At 37.0% G+C, this 23,449-nt stretch overlaps 1 protein-coding gene across 8 annotated transcripts in view; it reads left to right on the top strand.

Moving 5' to 3' along the window:
• Window positions 1–23,449, top strand: part of ZNF521 (zinc finger protein 521) — a 270,233-nt gene that overhangs the window by 3,333 nt on the left and 243,451 nt on the right. For 6 of the 8 annotated variants that reach the window (XM_074944480.1, XM_074944481.1, XM_074944479.1 and 3 more), the window contains 2 exons: window positions 14,912–14,971; window positions 20,232–20,411. Coding sequence is in view for 4 of the 8 variants with exons in the window: in XM_074944475.1 (XP_074800576.1) it covers window positions 14,912–14,971; window positions 20,232–20,411 (240 nt within the window). In the remaining 4 variants the exon portion in view is untranslated. The remainder of the gene's footprint in view (window positions 1–14,911; window positions 14,972–20,231; window positions 20,412–23,449) is intronic. The other 2 variants (XM_074944476.1, XM_074944477.1) reach the window with 2 other exon arrangements.

Here is a 23,449-nt window from a genome sequence, read left to right on the forward strand (position 1 = left end):
ATATTTAATTTACTGAAGTTTGTACAGTTCAGTAGTGCTTTTGTTCATCAGCATGCAAAGAACAAATGTGGTGCTCTTCACTTATCTTTTAAAATGAATTGACAAAGTTTTGTTGGTTGGTTTAGTTCTGGACTTCCCTAATGAGGGTTTATTTACATGTCCATATGATTTTTGTGGCCAATAAGTAGGGCATCAGTGGGTCATATTTATAAGATGTCAGAAAAGTTGAACTGAACAAATACAGAGTTGGACTTACAAATCTAGTACAGGTGAAGAAACACAAAATTAATGGGAAAATGGTGTAAATTGTTCTGTCAGAATAGGACCATGTTTTCATCATGCTCATTTATATAAGCATGTGTATGTGTGCTACTCACACATTTTACAGACTGAAAAGTGCTTTTCTGTAACTAACACTTAAATTAACTCAAAAATTCAGCTTCCATTTTATGTGTAGGTCTGAGCATAGTCTGCTTTTTGTACTAGTAGCCTAAGATTTTCTAAAATGAGAAAATTGCAAAATCCTAGTTTTCAGATGGAGTGGCTTGGGTTTTAGTGACAGTATACTATACACTTAAGAAAGTGTTAAATATTTAACACAGATACAGTGAAGAAATGTGTATCGTGCCATATTAATTATTTCTCTAGTAAAAAAATACAAATAGTAAATCAATCATCATATGTGTAATTATTGCAGCAGTAATTATCCTTGAGAAGCAGATTGTCATTCTTGGTGGCCTTTGTTCAAATAGCTGACTTTTTTCATTTTCCCATTTTATTTTTCTTGAATGGTGTCCATTTTTTTGAGTGGATTAGTAATATTCTGAGCTGAGGACAATCTGATTGTAAGATTTCTAAGTGGGAGAGCAGCATGAATCAGCTGGGAAGGTCAAAGATTCTTTTATAGCATTTAAATTGAAAATGCTGTGTCCATCAAATATTTCATCTTAATTTTTAATGAAGAAGCAATAGCTATGAGTAATACTGCAAATGTTGTTTGTTAGAATTTCAACAGAAACCTAAATGCAACATTGATTTTAGGTTCTTTTTTAATGATTAGTAGCTTAATCATTAGGAGATAAGCAAGATCTGTAGTTTAAAAGTAAACAGTTTTTCCAAACTGTTTCTCATCTAAATTAAACTATTATATACATCTATGTAAAGAAGCTCTTTAAATTCATGAGTACTGTTTCCACATCTAAACAAAACATGAGATACACAGTAAATTTGCAATTTGTCATGTACTTAGTAACTTTTTCTGATGGAAAAAGGTTTAAAAGATATTTCTGACACGGCTGTCACTTCTGATAACATAATTTGAAACTTGTATCTTAGGGGAATAGTGAGACAAGGCGGGTAAATACATAAAACAGAATGACAGTTGAATGCTGGGGAGTTTGTATGTTGAATGCATGAAAGTAATGTTCATTTGAAATGGTGGGTGTTAAGAACTCACTAATAACTAAATGTCTTTTGTTTTTTGAAAATACATTTGTGAATTAGTTTTCTTCTGTTTTGCTTTTTTTCCTCTTTTTGGTTTGCTGGTAACTATAGTCTTAGTCTAATTATCCTAGTAACTCTCATTGACTGGTACCAGCTCTTGACATAAATGAGAAACAAGGTAGGGCAAACAATAGCTACCTCTTCCCCTCTCGCCTCCCCCAATATTTTAAAAACATTTACCTAAGCACAAGGAAGACTGTCATTGTTTATGAAAAGCTGTATACCATGCACTTCAGGGATATGTAAATACATGCTTGGGCATAGGTGAGCAAATAATTCTCCATCCAGAGACATTTAAAACAAGATATTTAATTTGAATATCTTAATTGACTAACTTCTTTTTAAAGATTAAAACTGCCAGGTTGTTTTTAATATACTTAGAATCAGTTGCATCAAACTTATCAGTCTTGACCTATTTTTCATTTTGCTAGTTTATTTATCCCATTTCTTATGGTGATTTTTCTGAAAGGAATCCTTATTGTATGTTTTCTATGTAATCAAAACAATCTTAAACAGATACCTAAAAAAAAGGGAGGGGAGGTAGTGGAGGTCAGCTATATATAAGTGTGAAAGCTACAAAACAAGCTAAGTTGCAAAAGAGAAGACGATGGGGGAGGACGACTGGTCGTTTATATTCCTTTTTAAACTCAGAATGCTTGAGGGCCAGAATTGTCCTAAATGTATTCAGGATGCTGTACTTGGGACCTCCTGAGCTGAGGAGGCAAGGGGTAAAGAGCAATTCAGTTGTCTTGTTTAAATTGGCCTCTTGAATGGCTAACCCTTTTGTAACTTGGCACACTCTGTAAGAGATCACACTTAGGTTACTGACCCTTTTTCCTTCACTTGGAGGTATTTGTGTTTTGTTCTTAAAAGTTTTTTTGATCAGAAATGATTTGTTTAGAAACATATGGATGCTATGAAAATGTAGGTTTCAGAGTAGCAGACGTGCTAGTCTGTATTCGCAAAAAGAAAAGGAGTACTTGTGGCACCTTAGAGACTAACAAATTTATTTGAGCATAAGCTTTCGTGAGCTAAGTGAGCTGTAGCTCACGAAAGCTTATGCTCAAATAAATTGGTTAGTCTCTAAGGTGCCACAAGTCCTCCTTTTGTTTTTATGAAAATGTAGTCATCCATGTCATCTGTGGGGAAAAAAACCCAGATATTTATTAGAGAATTTGAATGAAAAGGCAGTCCTAATGTATCTTTAAATCCCATCCTTCTCAACCAAAGTAAGGTAATATCCATTAGGCTAAAGTTGTGTGTGAAAAATCGCTAGAAATTTTAGGTGTTAAATAAGCCACCACAGGGAGCTGGTATAGTCCCGCAAATTTAGTAGAAACATTGAACTCTGAGGACTTATTTAAGCATTTTTCTTTTTCTTTGTCACTTCAAAATTAATTTCCTTGTACTGATATTTAGTAACCCAGTTTTATAATTCTGTGGCTTAATTTGTTAAATGTTTAGGTCCTAGAAAGAAGAGAAGGAAAATATTTGCTCACTGTACTATGTACGTATATTATGTCTAAAACAGGAATGTATCTTGAAATGATACCAGGGCAATGCCCTGCGATTCTTAGAGTTGTGCCCTCTTTTGAGAAAACCAAGGTACTCTTTCCATCTTGCCTGCATTTGCAACTGTAACTTCTGCAAAGTTGGTAGTGAATGAAGATGATCAATTTCATCCCCTGTATTTGTGTGTGTATTTAATGTGACTAGTTCTCTAAAATAAATTTGAAACAATAATACATTTCTTGTATACAAGGCACAGATGTTATGGAATATTGGTATTTAAGGTAGAAGGGTAGTGGATTATTGTAACAAAAAGGTAGCTTTATTAGTAACAATAGTTAAGAAAGAATTTAACATTCAAATCCCCATCAAACAGTAACACTTCTATTAATTTCTCAACTAGCTGAATGTTTATCACCCCCACACTGCACAACCTCTAAATTACATGGACTGGATGTTACTCATTAGATTGATTATAGTCTAATCCGCAGACAGTCTAGCTTAAACAAAAAACAGCAATTACTATTGGCATGATTCCTTTGAACTCAACTCAAAGTTCCAGTATGGCTGGTCCAAAGAACTTTTTCTGAAAGGCCTGGTTTCAGGATCTCAGAGGTTCTGGCATAATCATTTTATAGGGAGGGAACAAAACATTCATAAGTTTCCACTTGGTCTGAAAAGCAAAACCATTTGTTTTGATGCATGAGTGGATTGTTGGCTTTTATCTGGCCACCCAAAAAGGGAAAATATTAGACATTGAACACAAAAGTATACATAAACAAATCAAATTTCAAAGGGATTTAAAATGACCATCTTATAATGTTATAGTACAGTCTATTTATAGTTACTTTTTTTTGTCTTGCCAGATTATTCCCATGTCTCATTAAAAAAAAATGCTCCCCCCTTAAGTAATTCTCATTGACATGTCTAATGTTTATAACTAAATTTATCAACTTCAGGATTATAAAAATGATATCCAATTGCTTTCTGGGACCAGTGCAAATCTAATGGACCATTTCTCAGGAGCAGGTGACCTTGTATCTTGGAAACCTTCTATCTGTAAATAGTTATGAACTAAACTGTTAGTTGCCATGTGGCTGAAATCTTTAGATAAAAATTCCTGAAAAGGTCTTGAAGTCTAGAAGTATGGCTTGGGTTTTCTAGTTGCAGCTAACTCTTGCAACAAGAGACGCTCTTAATATGGAGACGTGTAGGATAACATGTTCCACCATGATCTAAGATTTCTTAAAAGGCTTTATGCTTTCCTGTAATTCATTCTGTGTAACTGGTTTGATAGCTTTAATTTCTTTGTTATGAAATGCATGCCTTAGTATTGAAATCTCATAAATTTTGTAAAAAACCCTTTCTACCTTTTTTTAGTTAAGTATTTGTAAATGAGAAAAGGACTTAAATCCCCTCCCTCCCCAAGCCTGTTAGAATTTCATGTAGACATCTTCTGGATTAAATGCTTTTTTTGTTTGAAACACTGATTTAGAAAGTGGTATGAATTCTGATATCTCAAGGAAAAACCTCAACGTTTTGGGCAGGTCTACAATACAGCTCGGATCGATGCTCTGAGATCAATCCACTGGCAGTCGATTTAGTGGGTCTAGTAAATACCCACCAAATCGACTTCAGATCGCTCTCCAGTCCACCCCTGTATTCTAGCCCTGACGAGAAGAGTAAGGTAAGTTGATGGGAGATTTTCTCCTGTTGACCCCTCGCGGTAACTCGATCTAAGGTACATCGATTCCAGCTACGTTATTCACATAGCTGGAGTTGTGTAGTGTAGGTCAACTTATCATGGTAGTGTAGATATAGCCTTTGTCTGAAATGTATTTGGCGTTTTCCGTAGGCTCCTGTGGTAGTGTCAAAAGTCAGTATTAGTCCCACTTGAGATTGAGAAAATGCAACTTTCTTATCCTAGTTCAATTAAATCAGAATTGTGCTCAAATATATATAATTTTATTTTTTTCCCTTGTGGGGACTACATTTTGTTCTAGCAGAAATTGTGTATGATTGAACTGTTGGACTGTGGAAAGGTACCTGTCTGGTTTTAAAAGTATTGTGCAATGCTTTTACTACAAAGCAATTGAAACATAAGCATTAAAGTTGTTCAATTGCTCTCTTTATAGTAGTCAGATAGTATAAGGGAAGCTTTTAAATAATTCTAAATCATATGCAACACTTGGCATAGAAGTCTGACAAAAGATGAATCTTTGAAAACAGAGTTCAGTAGTGAGTTTTGTTTTTGTTTTAACTTTAATTTTAGGCAACTTGGGTGCTTAGCATGCATCACATTCCACTTCAAGTATGAGAATTATGCTAGTTTAGCAATTATTAGAGATGAAAGAAATTCTGTTAGATATGAATCCACCTAAACTTCAGTTTCTTTAGTTTTAGCCAGGATAATGATCAGGCAGTAGTTAGCCATATGCCTGGGGACTGTGCTATAGCAAAAAAAGATTGGGCTGATCTTGGGGGTATTTTTATTACAACACATTACAATTAGCATGTTCGTTCCGTCTGCCTGCTTTCTTGGGTTTTTCGTTTGGTTCCAAAAATTCTGCTTTCAGTTCTTTTGTGGCATATGTGTGTAAGATGCTGTTAGTACCCTCATGAAAAGAAGTTAAAATAAGGAGTATTTTCCTCTAATATTACAGTACTAGTTAAAATTGTACAAACTCTTTTTTTTTACCTTAAAAGTTATTTTTTTGCATTCCTTTACTATTTTTGAAGACTTTTTTCCTCCATAATGCTGAAGTACAAGAAGAAGAAAAAATGTTTTTCAGGATTTAATTTATTATGTGGCCTGTATTCTTCTGGGATGTGCGTAACATTTATTTTCAATGGAGAGATACTGTAGATTAAAGAACGCCCACAGTGCATGATTTACAGCAGCTTTTTGTTCTTACACTTCAACTTCTTTTACTATGTATAGTCTTAAGTATAGGAGTCTTGTCAGTTATCCACATTTTAAAAACATCCTGAATCCTGCACCACTGATATTAATGGCAGGTGTCTCTCCCTTCTCCCTCCTCCTCCCCCCCTCCACTATTGACTTCAGTGGGAACAGGAGAGAGGGCTTACTGTTTGCATTAGTAATTCATCTGAAATGTTATTCCATTTTTAAATAAGTATGGTATCTTTCAAGGTTTGACTCCCCCCCACGCCCCCCCCCGAATCTCTTAAACCCTACAATATATTTAATTTGATGTAGTACATTTTTATTGTTATTCTTTGGTGTGCAAATTGTTTTGCTGTTTAATGATACTGCATCACTTTTTTTTCTTTATTGGTAACTAGAAAGAAATGTGTTAAATCTGGCTGTGCTAGCCTTTGGTCAAATAGCCCCAGGTGAAGCAGAATTTGACACCTTTATATCCTACTAAAAATAAGCAGTGGGGGAAAAATATTCAGAATCTCAATGTTGCCCCCAATTTTTAGTGTCCTGGATCTGGAGTAAAACTTACAACTTCTTTATCTCCAATTGTATTTACCTGCTTAATGAACATCAGAAAACAACATCCCTGATGACTGGTTTCTGAGTGAGATTTTTATTTTCCCACTCTGGATACTTTTGTAAAACTAGAATGTTCCACTTTCCGTTGTTGACTCATTAATGTCTTGAAGGGATTTAACAGGGAAAAAGCCCTTCATTTTAAAATATTTCTTTTACACATATCACATTAAGTGACATTATGAGGCCATGCCCTTGATAAGTCTAGGCTATATGTTGGTCAACAAAATATGCTCTGGCTCTGAAGTATATTAGCGGGGGGGGGGGGTCGTCAGGGGGGAAAGCTTATGAGTTTTTTTCCTAATGGCATCAACGTATTTTCTAACTTTTGATAGTACTAATGTGTGTGGTGGGTTTGCGGGGGGAGGAGGAGGGTTTGCTTTATCTCTTTTAGTTATTCTTCACTTCCTTCCTTGCAATTGTGTTCCTTGGAATCTCTGATCCTCTAATCCCAGAACAACAGGGACTTCAAGATGTATGCTCAATGCAACTTTTTATCATCCTAAAAATAGGTGGATGAAATAGTTGACTATTGGCCTTTGTGTGTGACTTCTGGGAAGTGGCTGGGTTATGTAGTTAAGAGCCAGAGCATTGGAAAAAAATTTATGTCTTGTGATTTAAGGTGAAGCTGTTGAATAGATTGAGTGGAAAAGGCTAGTGAGCCAAATACAAATCAAGAGAGGAAGGGGAGTGAGCACTGAGTACTTTTCTGGTTGCAGAAAAGTAAAAGACAGGAATGATAAGAGGAAGAACAAAAGGTGATGTACAAAATCGTAAAACAAAGAAGTGAATTCCTTGGAAGCAACTCCCTGATAAACATTTAGACAAAGAACAACCTAGCTCATGCAAATTAACACTGAAAGAGCTGGTATTTTGACTAAGATAAATGTGTATCATTAGTTTAATATCTGTAGTTTAGTATCTATAGTTCTGTGAATGGAGCAAGTGGCCAAAAAGTCTAAATCTCGTTGCTTAACATCAGGCACCTAACTAAGTGAACTGACCTTTCAGAGATGTTGAGCATCCACAAAGCTGTAGGTACTCATCACTTTTGACAGTCAGATCACTTTTAAATTCAGTCACTTAAGTTTGAACATTTTGGCCACTGGTTATTTTTGTTTCTAACCTCTGTGATCCATAGATCAGATTGCTTCAAGTGTGCTTTTCTTCAAAAGAGTTCAGCTTTTTCTGGGAAACATTTAATTAATCCCTTATTTCCTAAGTACAGGTGCAGGTAGAGGCCTGCAAAAATAACCTAAATTCTTAATTATGTCCCAGTGCCCATGTACCATTTAACTCATCACCTATGCCTTACGGAAGTTACTAAAGAGAGAGAGAACGTATGGTTTATATGTAGCTGTAATGTATTATGAGGAATCTGAACTCTGAAACCATTACTATTACAAAACGGGCTTTGTAACTGCTCAAAAAAAATATCTTGGACATTCTTTTCCCTTCTTGATTTTTATCATGCTGGACTGGTTATCCATAATTATGTTCTTGAAAGTAAATAATAGCTTTCAGCTAAGTGTGACCACTGAAGGGAGGAAGGATTGCCAAAAGGTCTGAGCACTGGACTTAGAGTTGGGACTCCCGAAGCCAGTTCCTTGCTCTGCCAGTGTCTTGCCGTGGTCCTGAGAACTGCTGAATTTCCTCATTTCCATTGACTTCTGTGTGATTTGGGGGTGCTCAGCAGCATGCACACACAGGCCTGGAGTGAGCTTGAGGAAGTCACTTAATTTCTTGGAGCCAGATCCAGTTGAAATAAATGAACTAAATACAGGGGAAGGGAGCAAAAAGGAATCTTTCCTCTCCTACAGCCTGTTAGCAGGACACGGAGCAACAGCACTATTAGCAATGTCTACTGACAGTACAACAAATTTGTATAGCTATGTTCCCACTGGATGACCCTGTCACTCTCCAGTGACATTCCCGTACCCTCCTGCAGGATGATGCAAAACACTGCTTTGCAGTGTGCAGGGGTTCCTGTTCTCATTGCATGGACTGCATCCAGTGCGAGATCAGTGGAATTGCAACAGTTTGACTTCTTTTTGTATAACTGCAAAAGGGGTGGAGTAAAGTGAGAACTTGGCCCTCAGCACCTTAGTTCCGTTATCTGTGAGATGATATAATAATGCCTCAGAGGGATGTTATAAAAAACTTTGAGATTCTTGGATGAATGGCACTTTGTAAAATGCATAGTATTGTTACCAACTTACCAACAAAAACACTTTAAAATATAGTCCAAGTGTTTGCTCATGGATGAGAGATTAGGGAGGCAAGGTCAGTACTCAAAATTGGTCTAACTGTCCTGAAAACAAAATAGGTTCCAAGTTTAGAAAGACACTAGAATTCTGTGTGGTTGGAAGGAGTCTCTTTTCTGCCTTCCTCACCCATAATATTCCATAGATGTGACTGTCTCCATACATGATTCAGTGTGTCACATTGGGATGCTGTCATCCATGAATAAAAAATATGAGGGTTGAAAGAGAATGGTCCAAAGGGGTGTGTGTGTGTCCGTTTCTTTTAAATGTGCCTAACCAGAAAGGTTATCTTTTTAGGTATTGCCTAAGAAAATACTACTATTTCAGCATAGGAATAATATTATCCAACCAACACAGCTGAATTGGGAGCCACACACTGCTCCCAGTTTAGCTTTTATACAAGAGTAACTGAAAAAGAAGCTCAATAGAGGAACAGGCTGGAGAGGAGAGTGTGTAAAATGGATAAGAATATCAAGAGGGGTGTGAGGCAGCCTCTGTCTGTAGGAAGAAGAAGGTGTAAGGGGGTGAAGGTTGGTGGTAATAATGAGCATTCAGTTCTATTATTTTAAACAACCCCTTACCCCAAGAATCCTTTACACTTGTGAATTGTGCTTTAAGAAAATACCATTACATTACAGTTTAAAAATAATGGGAGGCAGGGTATACAACACACTGGAAGAGGAAGGAAGGGTTCAGTTTAATCTCAAATGTATGTATATATTTATTGATAGGATTATTACAATTTTAACAAAAAGTATTAAATGGCACTTGAAATTTTGCTTCGTTGGTACAGTGGAACCTCAATTTTATGAACACCAGTCTTCACAAATGACTAATTATGTGAATCATTTTTCCGGGGGGGGGGTGGTCATATAACAAAAGTGCTGTCAATGAAAGAACAAGTCAATGTTGCTTCGGATTCCAGTGCCTTCAGATTCTGATGCCGTTGGTGCATTGGAAATTGCTTGGCAGTGGCTTGAAGGACAAGAAGAAAGTGATGCAGTGCACCATATTTCAACTCATGTACTGACCTGTTGTAATTTTGAGACGTTTGATTTTACGAACTCCTCAGTCCCCCATTTTAGCTGATACACTAGAGCACGGCCTCTTTCATCTTCAATGGAAGATGTTTACTGTTTAAGGTGGTTCAGAAAATTAGACCGTGTCTGGTGTTTGATCTGGATGGTTACTGACCAGTAAGAATACAAGATGTCTTAATACAGTTTTGTAATGTACTTTATATGTTTGCTAACCTCACTGAAGTAGGATTGTATTGTCCCCTCAGAGTCACATTTGCGACTTTCATTGGCACCAGTGGGAGTGAGAGTATGTGCTTGTATCTATGTCTATGCAGAAAATTTGGCTGATGATGACTTTTAAAGAAAGTCTGAATAGTGTAGAGGAAGTGGAGAAAGAATAAACAAGAGGAACTACTTTAGGGTGTGATCCTGCAATTTACTCTACATTTATAACTCTTTATTGACTTCAGCTGGCATTCCCCATACAAATTGAACCTTTTTATTAAAATATGTTCTAAAGGCATGCCCCTGCAAAGTGATGCAAGTGCACAAAATCCATTGAATTTAAATGGGATTTGAGAGGCTCAGCACTTTGCAGTACTGACTGTTAAATTTGCCTCTGCTGTGTGACTAATCTACCTGATCATATTAAATATCAATGCATAGATGGTGGCAATAAGTATCTCTTCTTAGTTTGTACGTGGACATGAAGAGAGAGGAAAAGCAGAAAGATACTTCCAGAAATTACAGTAATTTTTAGATACTAAAATAATGGCACACACGTTTCATTTCTATTCTGTCTGGGTAGCTCTGTAAATTGTATATTGATTATGCTAATATACTTAGTGCCCCTTACTTATCTGCAGATATTATTCAAACATGTAGATGGAATGCATGCTTTATAAAGTAATCATCATAGGAAGAATACTTTTGTGGAAGATAAGTTTTAAATTCAAGTACCAATGTTAAGCTTATGGCAAGTTATATTGAGTTATAGGAAATGCAAAATATAAGTTAAATATGTATATTTATATTGTAAATCAAATCTTCTCATGCCCCTAGCAATCTTGGTTGCTGTGTTAAGTTTTTTGTTTTGTTTCACATCCCTTAAATAAAGTGTTTTTAGGAAGGGTACTAAATCAATAACAGTCTGTTTATAGTGTATTTTGGGATATGTGGCTTCTCTTGCTTTGTTTAACAAGCTGAAAAGAGCCTCAGACATTCAGGGAAGTATGTATTCTCTCTCTCTCTCTCGCTCTCTAATTTATTAGCCTACCCATAGTAGAAGAAAATAGCCTTTTTTCAATTATCTGTAGCTTTTATTTTGTTATAGTTTGTAATAGCTCAAAAGCCATAAATCATAGCCTCTGTTCTCCATAAAGGATTCCCTCTCAGTGAAAATGCACCTTTTCATAGTACTCCCACATTTCTGTTTTCATCCATTCCTTTTTCCATATGAGGTCTCCCCAAGCATGCACCACTGCTGTCTGGTTCTATTAATTGGGGTACTAATACTAACAGACTGACCCTTCCATGTGGGGTAGCTCAGTTAGTTAGCAGAAGATGTGAATTCTTCCACTGTTAGCTTTATAAACTCTACCCCACATACATAAGCCTTGTGCCACCTTGACAACCTTTCTAGGTAGGAGGGGTGAAATCCTGGCTGAACAGCAGATGTTGAAGTAAATTAGTAGGTTAACTCTGCTGTCAGAATCTATGGGCCAAATCTGTTTGTTCCCCCACTTAGTGACTTCAGAGAGACGATTTGCATAAGAAGGCAAGTAAGATTTAGCCCTAACAATGTTAGTTTTTCAACATTCCTGGAACCCTCTGAGTCTGGGCATGCAGGATAGTCTGAATTCAAACCAGAGTTTTCCCGGGCTAACAAGTAGCTCTGCCTCTTGGATCGCAAAGCTCAACAGCCCTTACTGTTTTTATATATATATATATATATATATATATATATAAAGTTCTTGTTTAGAAATGCATTTTTGAGTAAAGTTTAAATGCTGTTATGAGTCCAAATCCACCAGCCTCTATAAAGGTGGAGACAGCTGAAATACTAGAATTGTGTTTTCCCTGACTGAGATCTTCTTTTAAAAAAAATATTATATTCAAATAGAATTTTCCACAGTGAAGGAGTGCAGGGCCACAATTGTTTTGGTGAGTGATTCTTGTTTAGAAACACTTTTTTTTTTTTTTTAATTTCATCATGTAATTGTATAAAAGGGAATTGATGGTTTATTGCTTTAAGAAGCTGGCAATGTTCTCTGATCTAGTTAGCAAAGAAATATTTCCACAGCTAGCAAAACAGGTGACTGTGCAGTCAGAAGCACTTAACTGTTCAGACAAAAAATATTGTTTCTCTGAAATAATGATGTCACAAAAGTATCTAGAATTAATATTCAGCCATAGCAGCATAACATAACATGACTGGAAACACAAGCTTTAGCTCTCCATATGTCCTGAGGTTTCTTCTTTTATTGGCATTCAATTACTTTTACTATCCCAGAGTTCTCTTCTTATGGTAGGCCATGCTAAATACTTTATATATTAAAAAAAAAAAAAAGGTCTAAAGTCAAAACCCCTTGTTCACAAATATAATCCTAGACTATAAATAATCTTTGTTTTTTATGGTATTAACTAGAAATATTTGACATATGCTGCTGCTGTCCACATATCCTTCCTATACTTATTTTTAATGTAGTTAGCTAGCCAAAAGCTTTTGTCTCATGTTGGTATAAAGCGTAAAGCCCCTAGAAGAGGGATATTGTTGAAAATTGCCTTTGTTTATTCAAAGGAAACACAATGCTTCAGTTAATGCTTGGGGAAGTAAACATTGAAGTTGGGTATGAGATTTAGGGTGATGTTTATCCAAGTGAGTTTAACATGGTATGATAACTGGAATGACACTGAAAGCTAAAGTTCTAATAAACAGGCTATGAGAAGACTTAATATGGTTCCTTTTTAGTACTTTGTGGCTACAGAAGGATGGACTGGACTATAATTAGCCAAAGTAGCAAATAATTGTTATTAGATGGAGGAAGAGTCTGGCCATGGTGTAAAGGAGAACTAGTTCATATTTTGTAGGCTAACTCTATGATAAGGTTCCTTATTCTAGGGCTTCTGTTTTTGTTCTGTTCTCTACCATATTTTTCTTTTCAAGGATTCATCTTTCCTGACAAAACACATCACTCTAGTTGACTGTTATTGGCAAGTTCTTTATGCAATGGCCTGTTGTGACCTACTTGGCTCTTTTGTGACTAAGAATCCATAAAGAGCTTGAACAACAGTTTAAAAAAGATGCTAACCACAAAGTTACCTGCTAACATGCTGGTCAGAAGTTTACTTTCTTTTTTTTAATGTAACATGTATGGAAGTTGAACTTTGAAAATGTGCACACTTTGGAGTTTTCATACAGGAGAGTATTTCTCCAGAAAAGATTTAAAAGCAGAGTACTATACTAACAGCAGTTATTTTTACAAAATATACTATGGTACATTTACTAAAAATAAGCTCGTTTGAGGTAGTCTTCAGGTGTTTTTATGTATTAATTTTCAAAATTCTGCAACGTGCTTTTCAAACAGTAGTACAAATTAACAAAATTTTGCTCTGTATATGTGTCTGCCTCCATTAGTAAGGAGAGGTTCTGGTACCTCTGCTGATGGAAGTAATCAATGCATTTCTGCAGAAAGACTTAGTCCCCCAGTTTACATACCTTAAAGGCAGAAGCGAAGACCTACTTAAAGCAAAACAAAACAAATCTTGTTAACATCCTGGAAGGCTGCTGTCTGGTCTCTAAACTTCCCTTTTTGGGAACAGCTGTTGGGAAGGTTATTTTATATCCACTTTCATGATTTTTTGAGGCCTGCTGATGATTTTTTTTGAATACATGGCGATACTGTAAACATGAAGTCTCCTCTCTACACTTTTTCCCCACTGGAAGGGAGAAGGAACTGTTTTTCGCTACTGCACCTTCAACTCAAAGAGTTTTTGCTTTTGGGAGTGTAATAAGGAAGTAGTTCTGCTCCTTGACTCTTCCCCTACCTTCACTTTGGTGGGTCATTTTCTGCTGTGAATAGCTTCAATGCCTGCCTCTGCAGCACCCTGTAGCTTCCAAAAGCAGTCACAGAATGAAGCTGACATGATTCTTGTCAGTTTCACTGCTGCCCAGAGGGTTTTTGAATAGTCAGTCTGGCCAGAGTGGTGTGTGCTTAGGGAATCTGTGAGCCATAATAAAGATGTTGGTATGGTCTGTTTGCAGACTAAGGGTATGTGTATATTACCCGCCGGATTGGTGGGCAGCGATCGATCCAGCGGGGATCGATTTATCGCATCTAGTCTAGATGCGATAAATCGACCCCCAAGCGGTCTCCCCTCGACTCCTGTATTCCACCTCCACGGGAGGCTCGGGCAGAGTCGATGGGGAAGCGGCAGCAGTCAGCTCACCGCAGGGAAGACACCGCGGTGAGTAGGTCTAAGTACATCAACTTCAACTTCAGCTACGTTATTCACGTAGCTGAAGTTGGGTAACTTAGATCGATCATCCCCCCTTTAGTGTAGACCAGGCATCAGTAAGACAGCACTGTGTTGGTTCACTTTTGCAAGGCTATCTTCACAACTGTAATGGTAGCTTTTTTAAAAAAAAAAATCTTAAATTTAGTGGAAATTAATGGTTTAGCACCCATTCCCGCTTTGCCAGGAAAAGGTTCCCATTTAGCAATGTAGAGTAGGTGAGTGGAGTCTCCATGCCTTGTCTTAGTCCCTAATTCAGTTATGTACCAGAATACAGTACAGTGGATTGAAACAGATATCCAAGAGGAAATTTGACTTGTTTCTTAATCCATGAGATCTCGTTGGTCACTCTGCTGCAAGGAAACTACATGCTTGTGGACAAAGTGTGGTGCTATGGTCTGGTTTGAGGTTTTGCACCTTGCAGTGATTCTGTACTAGGCAATGTTCTCTTGCCCTGTTGCACAAGCATTACTGGCTTTCAGAACTGAAACTAGGGAGATGACGCATGAGTCATTTCAGCTACCCACCTAACATCTTGTGTTTTTTTTGTTTTTGTTTGTTTGTTTACCTTTTCCTGGCAGTAGAAGAAAATGAAACGGAGGACCAGCAGGCGGGTGTGGGACAGATAGCCGCACAGACTGGTAATGCTGAATTCCTTCATTAGTGCTTGTTTGCTGGTTTACAAGAGATTTATTTTTTCAAAGTCTGCTCTCATCTTACTGAATTTCAACTTCAAATGCACTTCTAAAGCCCAGGGAAAAAAATGATCCCACTTTTCCATGTCAGAAAATCAGGAATATTGCTGTTTGTAGCGTATCCAACTGAAAGGGAAGCATTAACCTTTAAAGTCCAAGATGGTTTATCTGCAAACAAACTACCATGTGCACCTGCAAAACCCAACCCTAAGCATTCATCTTTATGAAACTATTGTTGTCTTGGGCTAGTTATTTTATAAATGATTTTAAGCTTAAAATGGTAATTGTTCAGTTTGTTTACCAGTCACTAACCCCCTTCATGTAAGTCGATGGGAGATGTGTAGATAAATCCTTTTGTTTAGGTCTGAACGTACATGGAATTTATTATTAATAATTGTAAAGAAGTACTGCAAGTAGGTTAATATTATGGTATCCATTCCTTTTAACAATAACGGCGTTTCCCCCTCTTGTATGATTTCTAGAATTAAAGAAATGATTTTTTATTTTTTTGTTTTGGTTTTGATTAGGGTCCTGGTCCTGCAAACAGTTATATAAATACTTATTCATGGGATAGCCCCATTGATTTAACTGAAGTTACTCTTATAAGGCCTCCTTTCTTAAGGGTTTTCCAGGTTGATTCCTAGAATTAGAGGATTTAAAAAAAAAAAAAAGGAATTTATAGGCAATAGTTTGAATTATTTCTTTTTAGATTGTAAAGAATACATTTAAGGCTGTTAAGTAAAATACTTTGTCATCCAGAGTACTGTATACATCTTGTTCTTAGTGTTTGTTGCAATGCAGGTGAAACACTGTATTTAAAAATAAAGAAATTAAGTGAGAGAAAGGAAGGTTTCTCTAAATCACAGGAATGAATTTATGCCTAAATTATTTGATTTTTTTTTTTTAATTTGAGAACTAATAACTGCCATATACATTTTCAATTTGAAAAACAGTGGGCTGTAAAGCTGAGGAATAATACGTCAGGAAATGGTCCAGTTTTCTACTATTTTTATTTTTATTTTTGTATTAACTCTGAGTTGTTAAATCTTGTTTGTGCATTTATTTTCATATTACTATTTTATCTTGTGTTCTGGTACATTCATTGTAGAATAAGATATTTATTTATTTATTTATTTGACTATCAAAAGAACTTAATGCTAGAAATTCAAAAATAACTCCAGATATATCTGATCCAGGCAGTGCGGAAAGTCCATACTATATCCACATTGCCAGAAGTTTTTATAGTAATACTTTGTATCTAAGCTCTGGCTCTAACCATTAAATGTGCTTTTTATAGAGTACCAAGTTATAAATGTAGTGCAGCTACGGCATATTAATCTTACTGCAGAGATTTAATGAGGCAGTTGTTTTGCGATGGACACTACTGGGAGCAGAAAGCGACATAGTTTTACTTTACCACTGAGCTGCAGAAATATTTCTTGCCTGGTAATAATTATAACCACATGATCTTAGTTTTCCTTTCTTTTGCCAGCACTTTTCCATGCAGAAGTGGCTTGGAAGCTAGTGAAATGTATTGGAAACTGGGCAGTTTTCATGGTAGTTTGACATTTTAGCTCTGATCAGCCATGGATCCTTGTTGCATAGAGAGAAATATGTAAGATGAGTTTCAAGAATACAGATAGTCTTTGCCAGTCCATTGAGATGCCTTTTAGATATTCATTACTTTTACTTGACTTTTATATGGGTTATAAAAAGTAAATGTGGTGAAACCTCATTTTTACATGGACAGAATGGAATTTCTGCTGGTTGGCCTTAAGCTGATCCCATACTTGAAATTAATTGAAGTCCATTGGTTTATTGCCGCCAACTCTTTTAAGCCAATGCAATTTTTCATTTTCCCCAAAGTTGCAGTTTTATTAGACCAAGTTATAGATATAACATCCCTTATGAGGAGGAGGAAGAGGAGAAGGACAGAACCACCTGCCAGAGAACGTAGTAATGGGAAAATCATACTACTTTTAATTTCCACTTATAAATAATGTTAACATAATCAGTAACAGAAGACAGATCTTGATTTTTTTTATTGTGTTCATAAATTGACTTCATTTCTGTATCAAATCTAATCCTCCTTTCTATACTAGATAATTAGAAATGTAGGCTGTAGGCCATGTGCAGTTGCAGACATCGTAAAGTGGTAGTGGGGGCTAGAGCCGTGTTTGTTATAGATGGTAGTTGGGGCATGGCTGTGGAGTTTACAGAATTGACAGTGCTAGTGTTTGCAAGTGTTGGGGATGGAGATGTTTGAATAGATGACTGTAGTATTTGTGGCTTCGTTAGTTGCAGATGTTAGGGTGAAGAGGGGCATTTATGGTACTTAGAGGTATTTGATACAGACTGTTTGAAAGCACGAGCCTTAATTAGGAAGAGGTAAAGATGCAACTGCATGCATATTGCATTTATGAACCAGGTTTTATCTAGGCTCACAAGGAGCTTTTCAAATGATGAAACTAAGCATGTGTGCAGTCACTAACGAACAGCCACCTCTGGGGTGGAAGACAGCTGCTGTTATGATTTAGAAAACCATCCCACAGACTCCAAGTTATATGACCTATTTAAAAAATATATATATATTTTGTGGTGGTGTCTCTCCAAGACAGTGAATAGGGAGGAAATGCATTCACCAACAGAGAGGCTGAGACTGCCAGAACTCATTTCACAGGAGCATCATAGGCTAAAATTGAACCTAGGTCCCAGAGGGTCCCCCTGAAGTGTTGACCTAAAAACAAATGTGCCAGGTGGCTACAGCATGTATTCTAAAGTTGCTGCAAAAGGGAATAAGCTTGAGTGAGTCCTGTCCCTGTAGAGTTATATCTGTGAATGCAGAAGTGGAAGCAAAAACATTTTTATTACTGTTAAAATTATTTTAATTTTAATAACTAGTATCTACGTAGTAAGCTTTGGCTTGAGCAATTCTTCATGTTTTGTGTGCTAAGGTGTGTGTGTTGTGGTGTTGGATTCTTGTAAAGTGCCAGTATTCATGAACAATAGTTCTTGAATTTTTGGCCCCCCCCCCCCTTTTTTTTTTTTTAAAGCATGGTAGTTAAAGCAAACAGGTCTGTAAACTTTATGTGCATCATTTAAATACTCATGTTAAAATTCAGACCCAGTGCCCACATGTCCCTGAGTGCTGTCAGTTTTATGAGATGAAGCTGGGAGCCTGAGCTGAACAACTAACAGTATGCAATATGCACGTGCTACCTTCCAACACGTGTTTAATGATGTTGGGGTCAGTTTGCAAGAGTGAAGACAATTATTTCTTTTCCTGAACTGCTTGTAACCTAGTGGTATTTTAACTACTCTGTTAAGCTTACTGAAGAACTTGGAAAATGTTACTGGTACACAGATTGTTTAGATCCAGATCCAGAATTTAAAAATGGCAGAAGAGCTTTCCTAGGTTCAGATGGTGTCATTTTTGGCAATGTTAGTCTGCATACTACTACTTAATTTGGAAGTAGCTGCCTGAGTTAATGTTCTTATTCTAGCATCAAGAAATTTAAAATTGTAAGAATCTTGCCATGTATGTAGGTGTGGTTTAACAGAGCAAACATACCCATTCACCACACTTACTTCTTTCACTCATTTGTTGATGCTCTGTAATATAACTCCCTTTAAAAACAAACCTTGCCCTTTATCCTGTCAGAGACATTCTTCTGGCTTAGCTCATGAGCCACATAGTGTGAGGAAGCTCACTTAATGACAGGTCTGTTTCATTTCTGGTTTATGCATAAGTATCCTCTATCGTTGGTAAATTATTTGAAGGGCAGCAGTGTTTATTGCAGGTTTCAGGGAGATGGTAAGAGCCATGACAGTTGTGGCAGATGTAGGGAATGGTTGGTATTCGTGGCAACTGTACCATTGCAGGCATCTCGTCATGGAGGAGTGGTGATGATGGCTTTTGTAGCAGACAGAAAAGGATTAGGTCCTAACTGTACTTCTTTCTCTGTGTTTTTATTAAGAATTTATTTTCTCAGGTGACTTACTGCAGCTGCATAAAGTGAAGCGTTCTCAAATGTCTGAAAAGCAGATGAGGCTGTCCATATGGAAAAAAGTAGTAAAATGTGTGGGTTCCTACACACATTTGTTGTATTGTGGTTCCTGAGAAGAACAAAAGTAAACTGCCAGTTTGCTTTATTGGAGAAGACAGATTGTTTTATTTCTGTCTTTGGGGGAAACGCTTAGTAAAATGGGCAAAAAGTCAGGAATAGTTAAGGCACCACAGTGTACTCTACCTCAAAAGAAGAAAAGTCAACCTAAATTACTCTTCGTTTAACCTCATTCCAGCATTAGTCATTTACAGAGCTGAGGTAGTGCAATGAATTGTATGGTTCCTACTGTGCTCAAGGGATTTGGCTGAGATCACCTGACACATTTAACTTAGAACTTGATAGTGGGATCATGCCTGCTATTTTGGGGTTAGGACTAGCTTGTCCCAGTGATCCTCAAAACACTTGTTGTCCCAAACAAAAGAAAGGTGTCCTTGTGGAGTAGTTACAATTTACAACAGTTAGTTTCCAGCTTCCCATGATCTGGCAAAACAAGGAATCCATCCAGCTTATTCTTTAGTTAAATTGTATCCAAGTTAAAGCACATACATATAACTTTAACCCAAAGCATAGTTTTTTCTGTAGTATTGTTCTACATCAAGTAATAGGGTGATAGAGTATTAAGACTGGCTTATGAAATACAGAACAATTTCATCAGTATGTTAATCAGTTCAGTTTATTTTAATCTTTTATTTAATTCTGGTAATTTCCTGTGAAATACTACAGTTAACTGTGAAAAGAAACTCTCCTAAACTCGTTGTTGTTGTTTTTTTTTAAATTTTCATTGAACACTGTTTAATTGTAAAGGTAATATTTCCTTCCTTATTGTGATCAAAGCCCCTGGATAATCTGTGAAAGAATTGATAAAGTTAACACTGAAGTATGGGAGAGTTGTTTGAAAGGTGGAGAGTGCGGTTTAGTTAAGGTAGAGGGAAAATTTATTTCATCATCAAGAATAGAAAAAAAGTTAAGGAAAGAGGTTTCCTCTGCTTATTTAGCAATAAAATCTAAAGTGTGTTTCTCCTGTGCAGCAGGCTCATGCCAAATGTATTTCTGCTTCTTGGTAACAACAAGAACCAATCTGATTTTTAAAAGGATCTGTTCTTAAAAGCCCTGAGGTCACAGTCTTGATTTTCTTTCAGATGCTAACTGTAAACTAGAAGACAAGGCAGAAGATGGAGAGGTGATAGATTGTAAGAAAAGGCCAGAAGAAGGGGAGGAGTTAGAGGAAGAAGCTGTGCACAGCTGTGACAGCTGCCTCCAGGTGTTTGAATCACTGAGTGATATCACAGAACACAAGATTAATCAATGTCAACTGACAGGTAAACAATACTTATCACTTTGTGGCTTCTTGCACTGTTCTATTTCTGATTCCAGTTCTTTTCTTCAGATTCATCTCCCTCCCCCAAGTTGTTTTACTCCTACACTTGAATGCTTAAGCCTTAGGTGATGCCCATCATTAATTCCGTGGTAAAGTTATGCTGTGAACTGGTGCACCATAAATTTTATTCAGATTGGATAATTACTGCATTCACACCTGATTTAAACTGTGCTTTAGCTTTCAGAGGGCATGGCTACTACTCTGTTTTCCAGACTTATAGCATACAGTTTTACATGCCTTTTGACTTAAATTAAAAAAAAATATGTCAACCGATGATGCTGGTAAACAGGTTTGACTGCAGTTGGATAATGGATGAATTCATACAATGGTGGGCTATAGATCGGGATCTGATACTTCTTTGTTCTTAGCTGTTACAACAAATGAGCAGACAGTGATCAATAAATGGAGGTTGAGGGGAATAACAGCAAATTGGTAGACTATAAATAAAAATGCAAACATTAAGTGGCAGAATTGAATGCATATTGGACACTGTTAACTTCTCACAAACACAGCTGGGTAAATGGACTTGTAACTAGCTTGAGTCATTTAATTTGTGGGCAAAGAAGCAGTAGTCTAAAGACTTGGGCCCTGTTCATCCAGTGAGATCTTCATAGGTGACACATTTGCTCCTATGAAATCTTATTGAAGTAGTTTTGTTGTTAGGTTTACAAACTATTATGATGGATGATACATAGGTCAAAATAGACTGAATATCAGGGGAAGGGCATTTTATTTCCATTAAATAGTAAATTAGTTTGAACTATTAAGAGATGAAATTCAGTTGTTATACGATACAGCTATCATGGGGCAGGCTTTGCATGATTATAATTTTGTGTGTGCAGGAAGCCAGTCCCATATATTAACCGTTTTATTGAAAGTGTGTGTGTGTGTGTGTGTGTGTGTGTGTGTTTTCATTTACCTATTAACCCACTGGAGTCCAAAAAGGCCTCCAATAGTATAGACAGACAATAAGTGGCACTGCAGCTGATTCAGAATGAAGTGGAGAAAGGAGACAGACAGAGGAATAGGGAGTAGGCGGAGGCAGAAGAAATGTCAAGGGAAGAAACTGAATTTGTTGAAGGATTTTAATCCCAAACCTCGGTTGTGGAGGATGAAACTATGATGCAATGTGGAAGTATTTGTAATATCAGGAGATATGTTTTACCTTTTCTCTCTCTTTCCTTGCCATTTCTTGTTTAAATATTGTTCTGTCTTAAATTTAGGCGATTCAGTCCTTCCCTAATCACTCCTGCAAGTTCTTAGTACTTGAATTGGCCCGACTTGAGGCAATGTCTCCTGTCTGTGACTGGTGAGGCACTGTTTCTGGCCGAATGGCTTTTCTCTATTTTATCTTATTCTGGTGTATTATTATTTTTCTGTCTCCTCCTGTTTTGTTACCTCTTCTGTTCTATCTTCTTTTGCCCTTCCTCACTCTTACTGGTTTTCCCCAGTCCCGCAACAAAAATTTCCTCCTCAATGCCCCCTTTCCTGCCTCAAATCCCCCTTATTCTTACCCTGCTTTCCCCCTTATTCTGGTGCCTGCCCTACTCCTTTCTTGCTTCTTTTCCCCAATTCCTTCTCCATCCCATGCAGTCCTGTGATTTCTCCCATGCAATAGGTTTTCTGCTCACATTGCAAGCAGCATGAACTGAACAGTGCTTCCACACCATAGCTGGGGAAGTGAAAAAGTCCTCAAGCACTGCTCCTGATCTACATCACCTTTGGCCTTGCTAAAAGGCAAATGGTGCCATGCTAAATGAGGGCTAGAGTGAGTTTGCTGCATGAGTCAATTTGGAAGAAAAAAAGTTTGTTTTTTGAAGGGAGGTATTTAAGCCCATTTAAGAAAAAAAACTCCAAACTATATCACTCTTGCAAGAAAATGGATGGTTGTTAATGGGTTGGAGCAAGAGGATTCAAAATAACAAAATCCTTTTGTCTGCTTTTGCTCATAGGGTGCCAGGTAGGCAAAGAAGCCAACCCTCCTTTGCATAAAATTACAAATGATCTGCATGTATATATTTATAAGAGAGTAAAAATGGAGGAAATGACCAGTATAGTGGAAGAGGTTCCCATTCCTTGGCTCTTCAGAAAACTCCTAAAAATAAATTAAACAAGTTCTTGTTAATAGGAATTGTGTGCCTGGGCCAAGAATAGTATAGATGCTATAGAACTAGGGCATGAAATGTATTGACTCTTGTGTTTTGTGCTCATTTCTACTATATTTGTTAGAAACAGTTATTAGACAAGTACCTCTGTAATAAAAGCAGTAGTAATAATGCACATGAAATAAATGGTGTTGGTTTTTAGCATCTGTAGAGTTCCACCCAACTCACAATTAAATTAGTAGAAAAACTCTGTGACCAATGTCAGTGGGTGCAGGGCCAGGATCAAAGCTTCATTACAAAAATATAACCACGTTTGGGTTTTTTGAGCAGCCCCCCTTCTTCCTAACCAGTAGCATCTATTTCTATCTCTGCTTGTCTTGTTTTTCAAGAAAGTCTATGAAACTAGTAGGCACTGAGGAGCTGTATAGACCCTTTTAAAAGCAGTTTGTCCATAGTGTTCAAACTTGGGTGTCTCAAGTTAAGCTCCTAAATCCAAATTCTGTTTCCTACATCAGTATTTCTTGTCTTTCAAAAGTGCCTGAGCACCTGCAACTTGCATGGATTTCAGTGATCTTTGGAGGTGTTCTTGTAGTGGACATGGAGCTACTTTTTAATAGTTTATAAATACTGTATTTTGACCCTGTTGTTCAGATGGTTGATGTGGGACTATACTGGGTTAAATCAACAGGGTTGTTGGGGAAACAGGCAGGAAGGCAAAACAGTGACTCTTGTATGAGAGACGCCTCTTAGCAGAGCGTTTGTTGTTTGTTATAGGGTAATGGGAGAGCCATTGTCCCAAGAAGACTGGCTCGCCCTCCTGTTGAGCCTACCAAACTGATAGCACTCCAGGTCATTCTGATTTCAGTTCTCATAT

This window comes from Natator depressus, chromosome 2 (genome assembly GCF_965152275.1).
Source record: "Natator depressus isolate rNatDep1 chromosome 2, rNatDep2.hap1, whole genome shotgun sequence".
Taxonomy (NCBI): Eukaryota; Metazoa; Chordata; order Testudines; family Cheloniidae; genus Natator; species Natator depressus.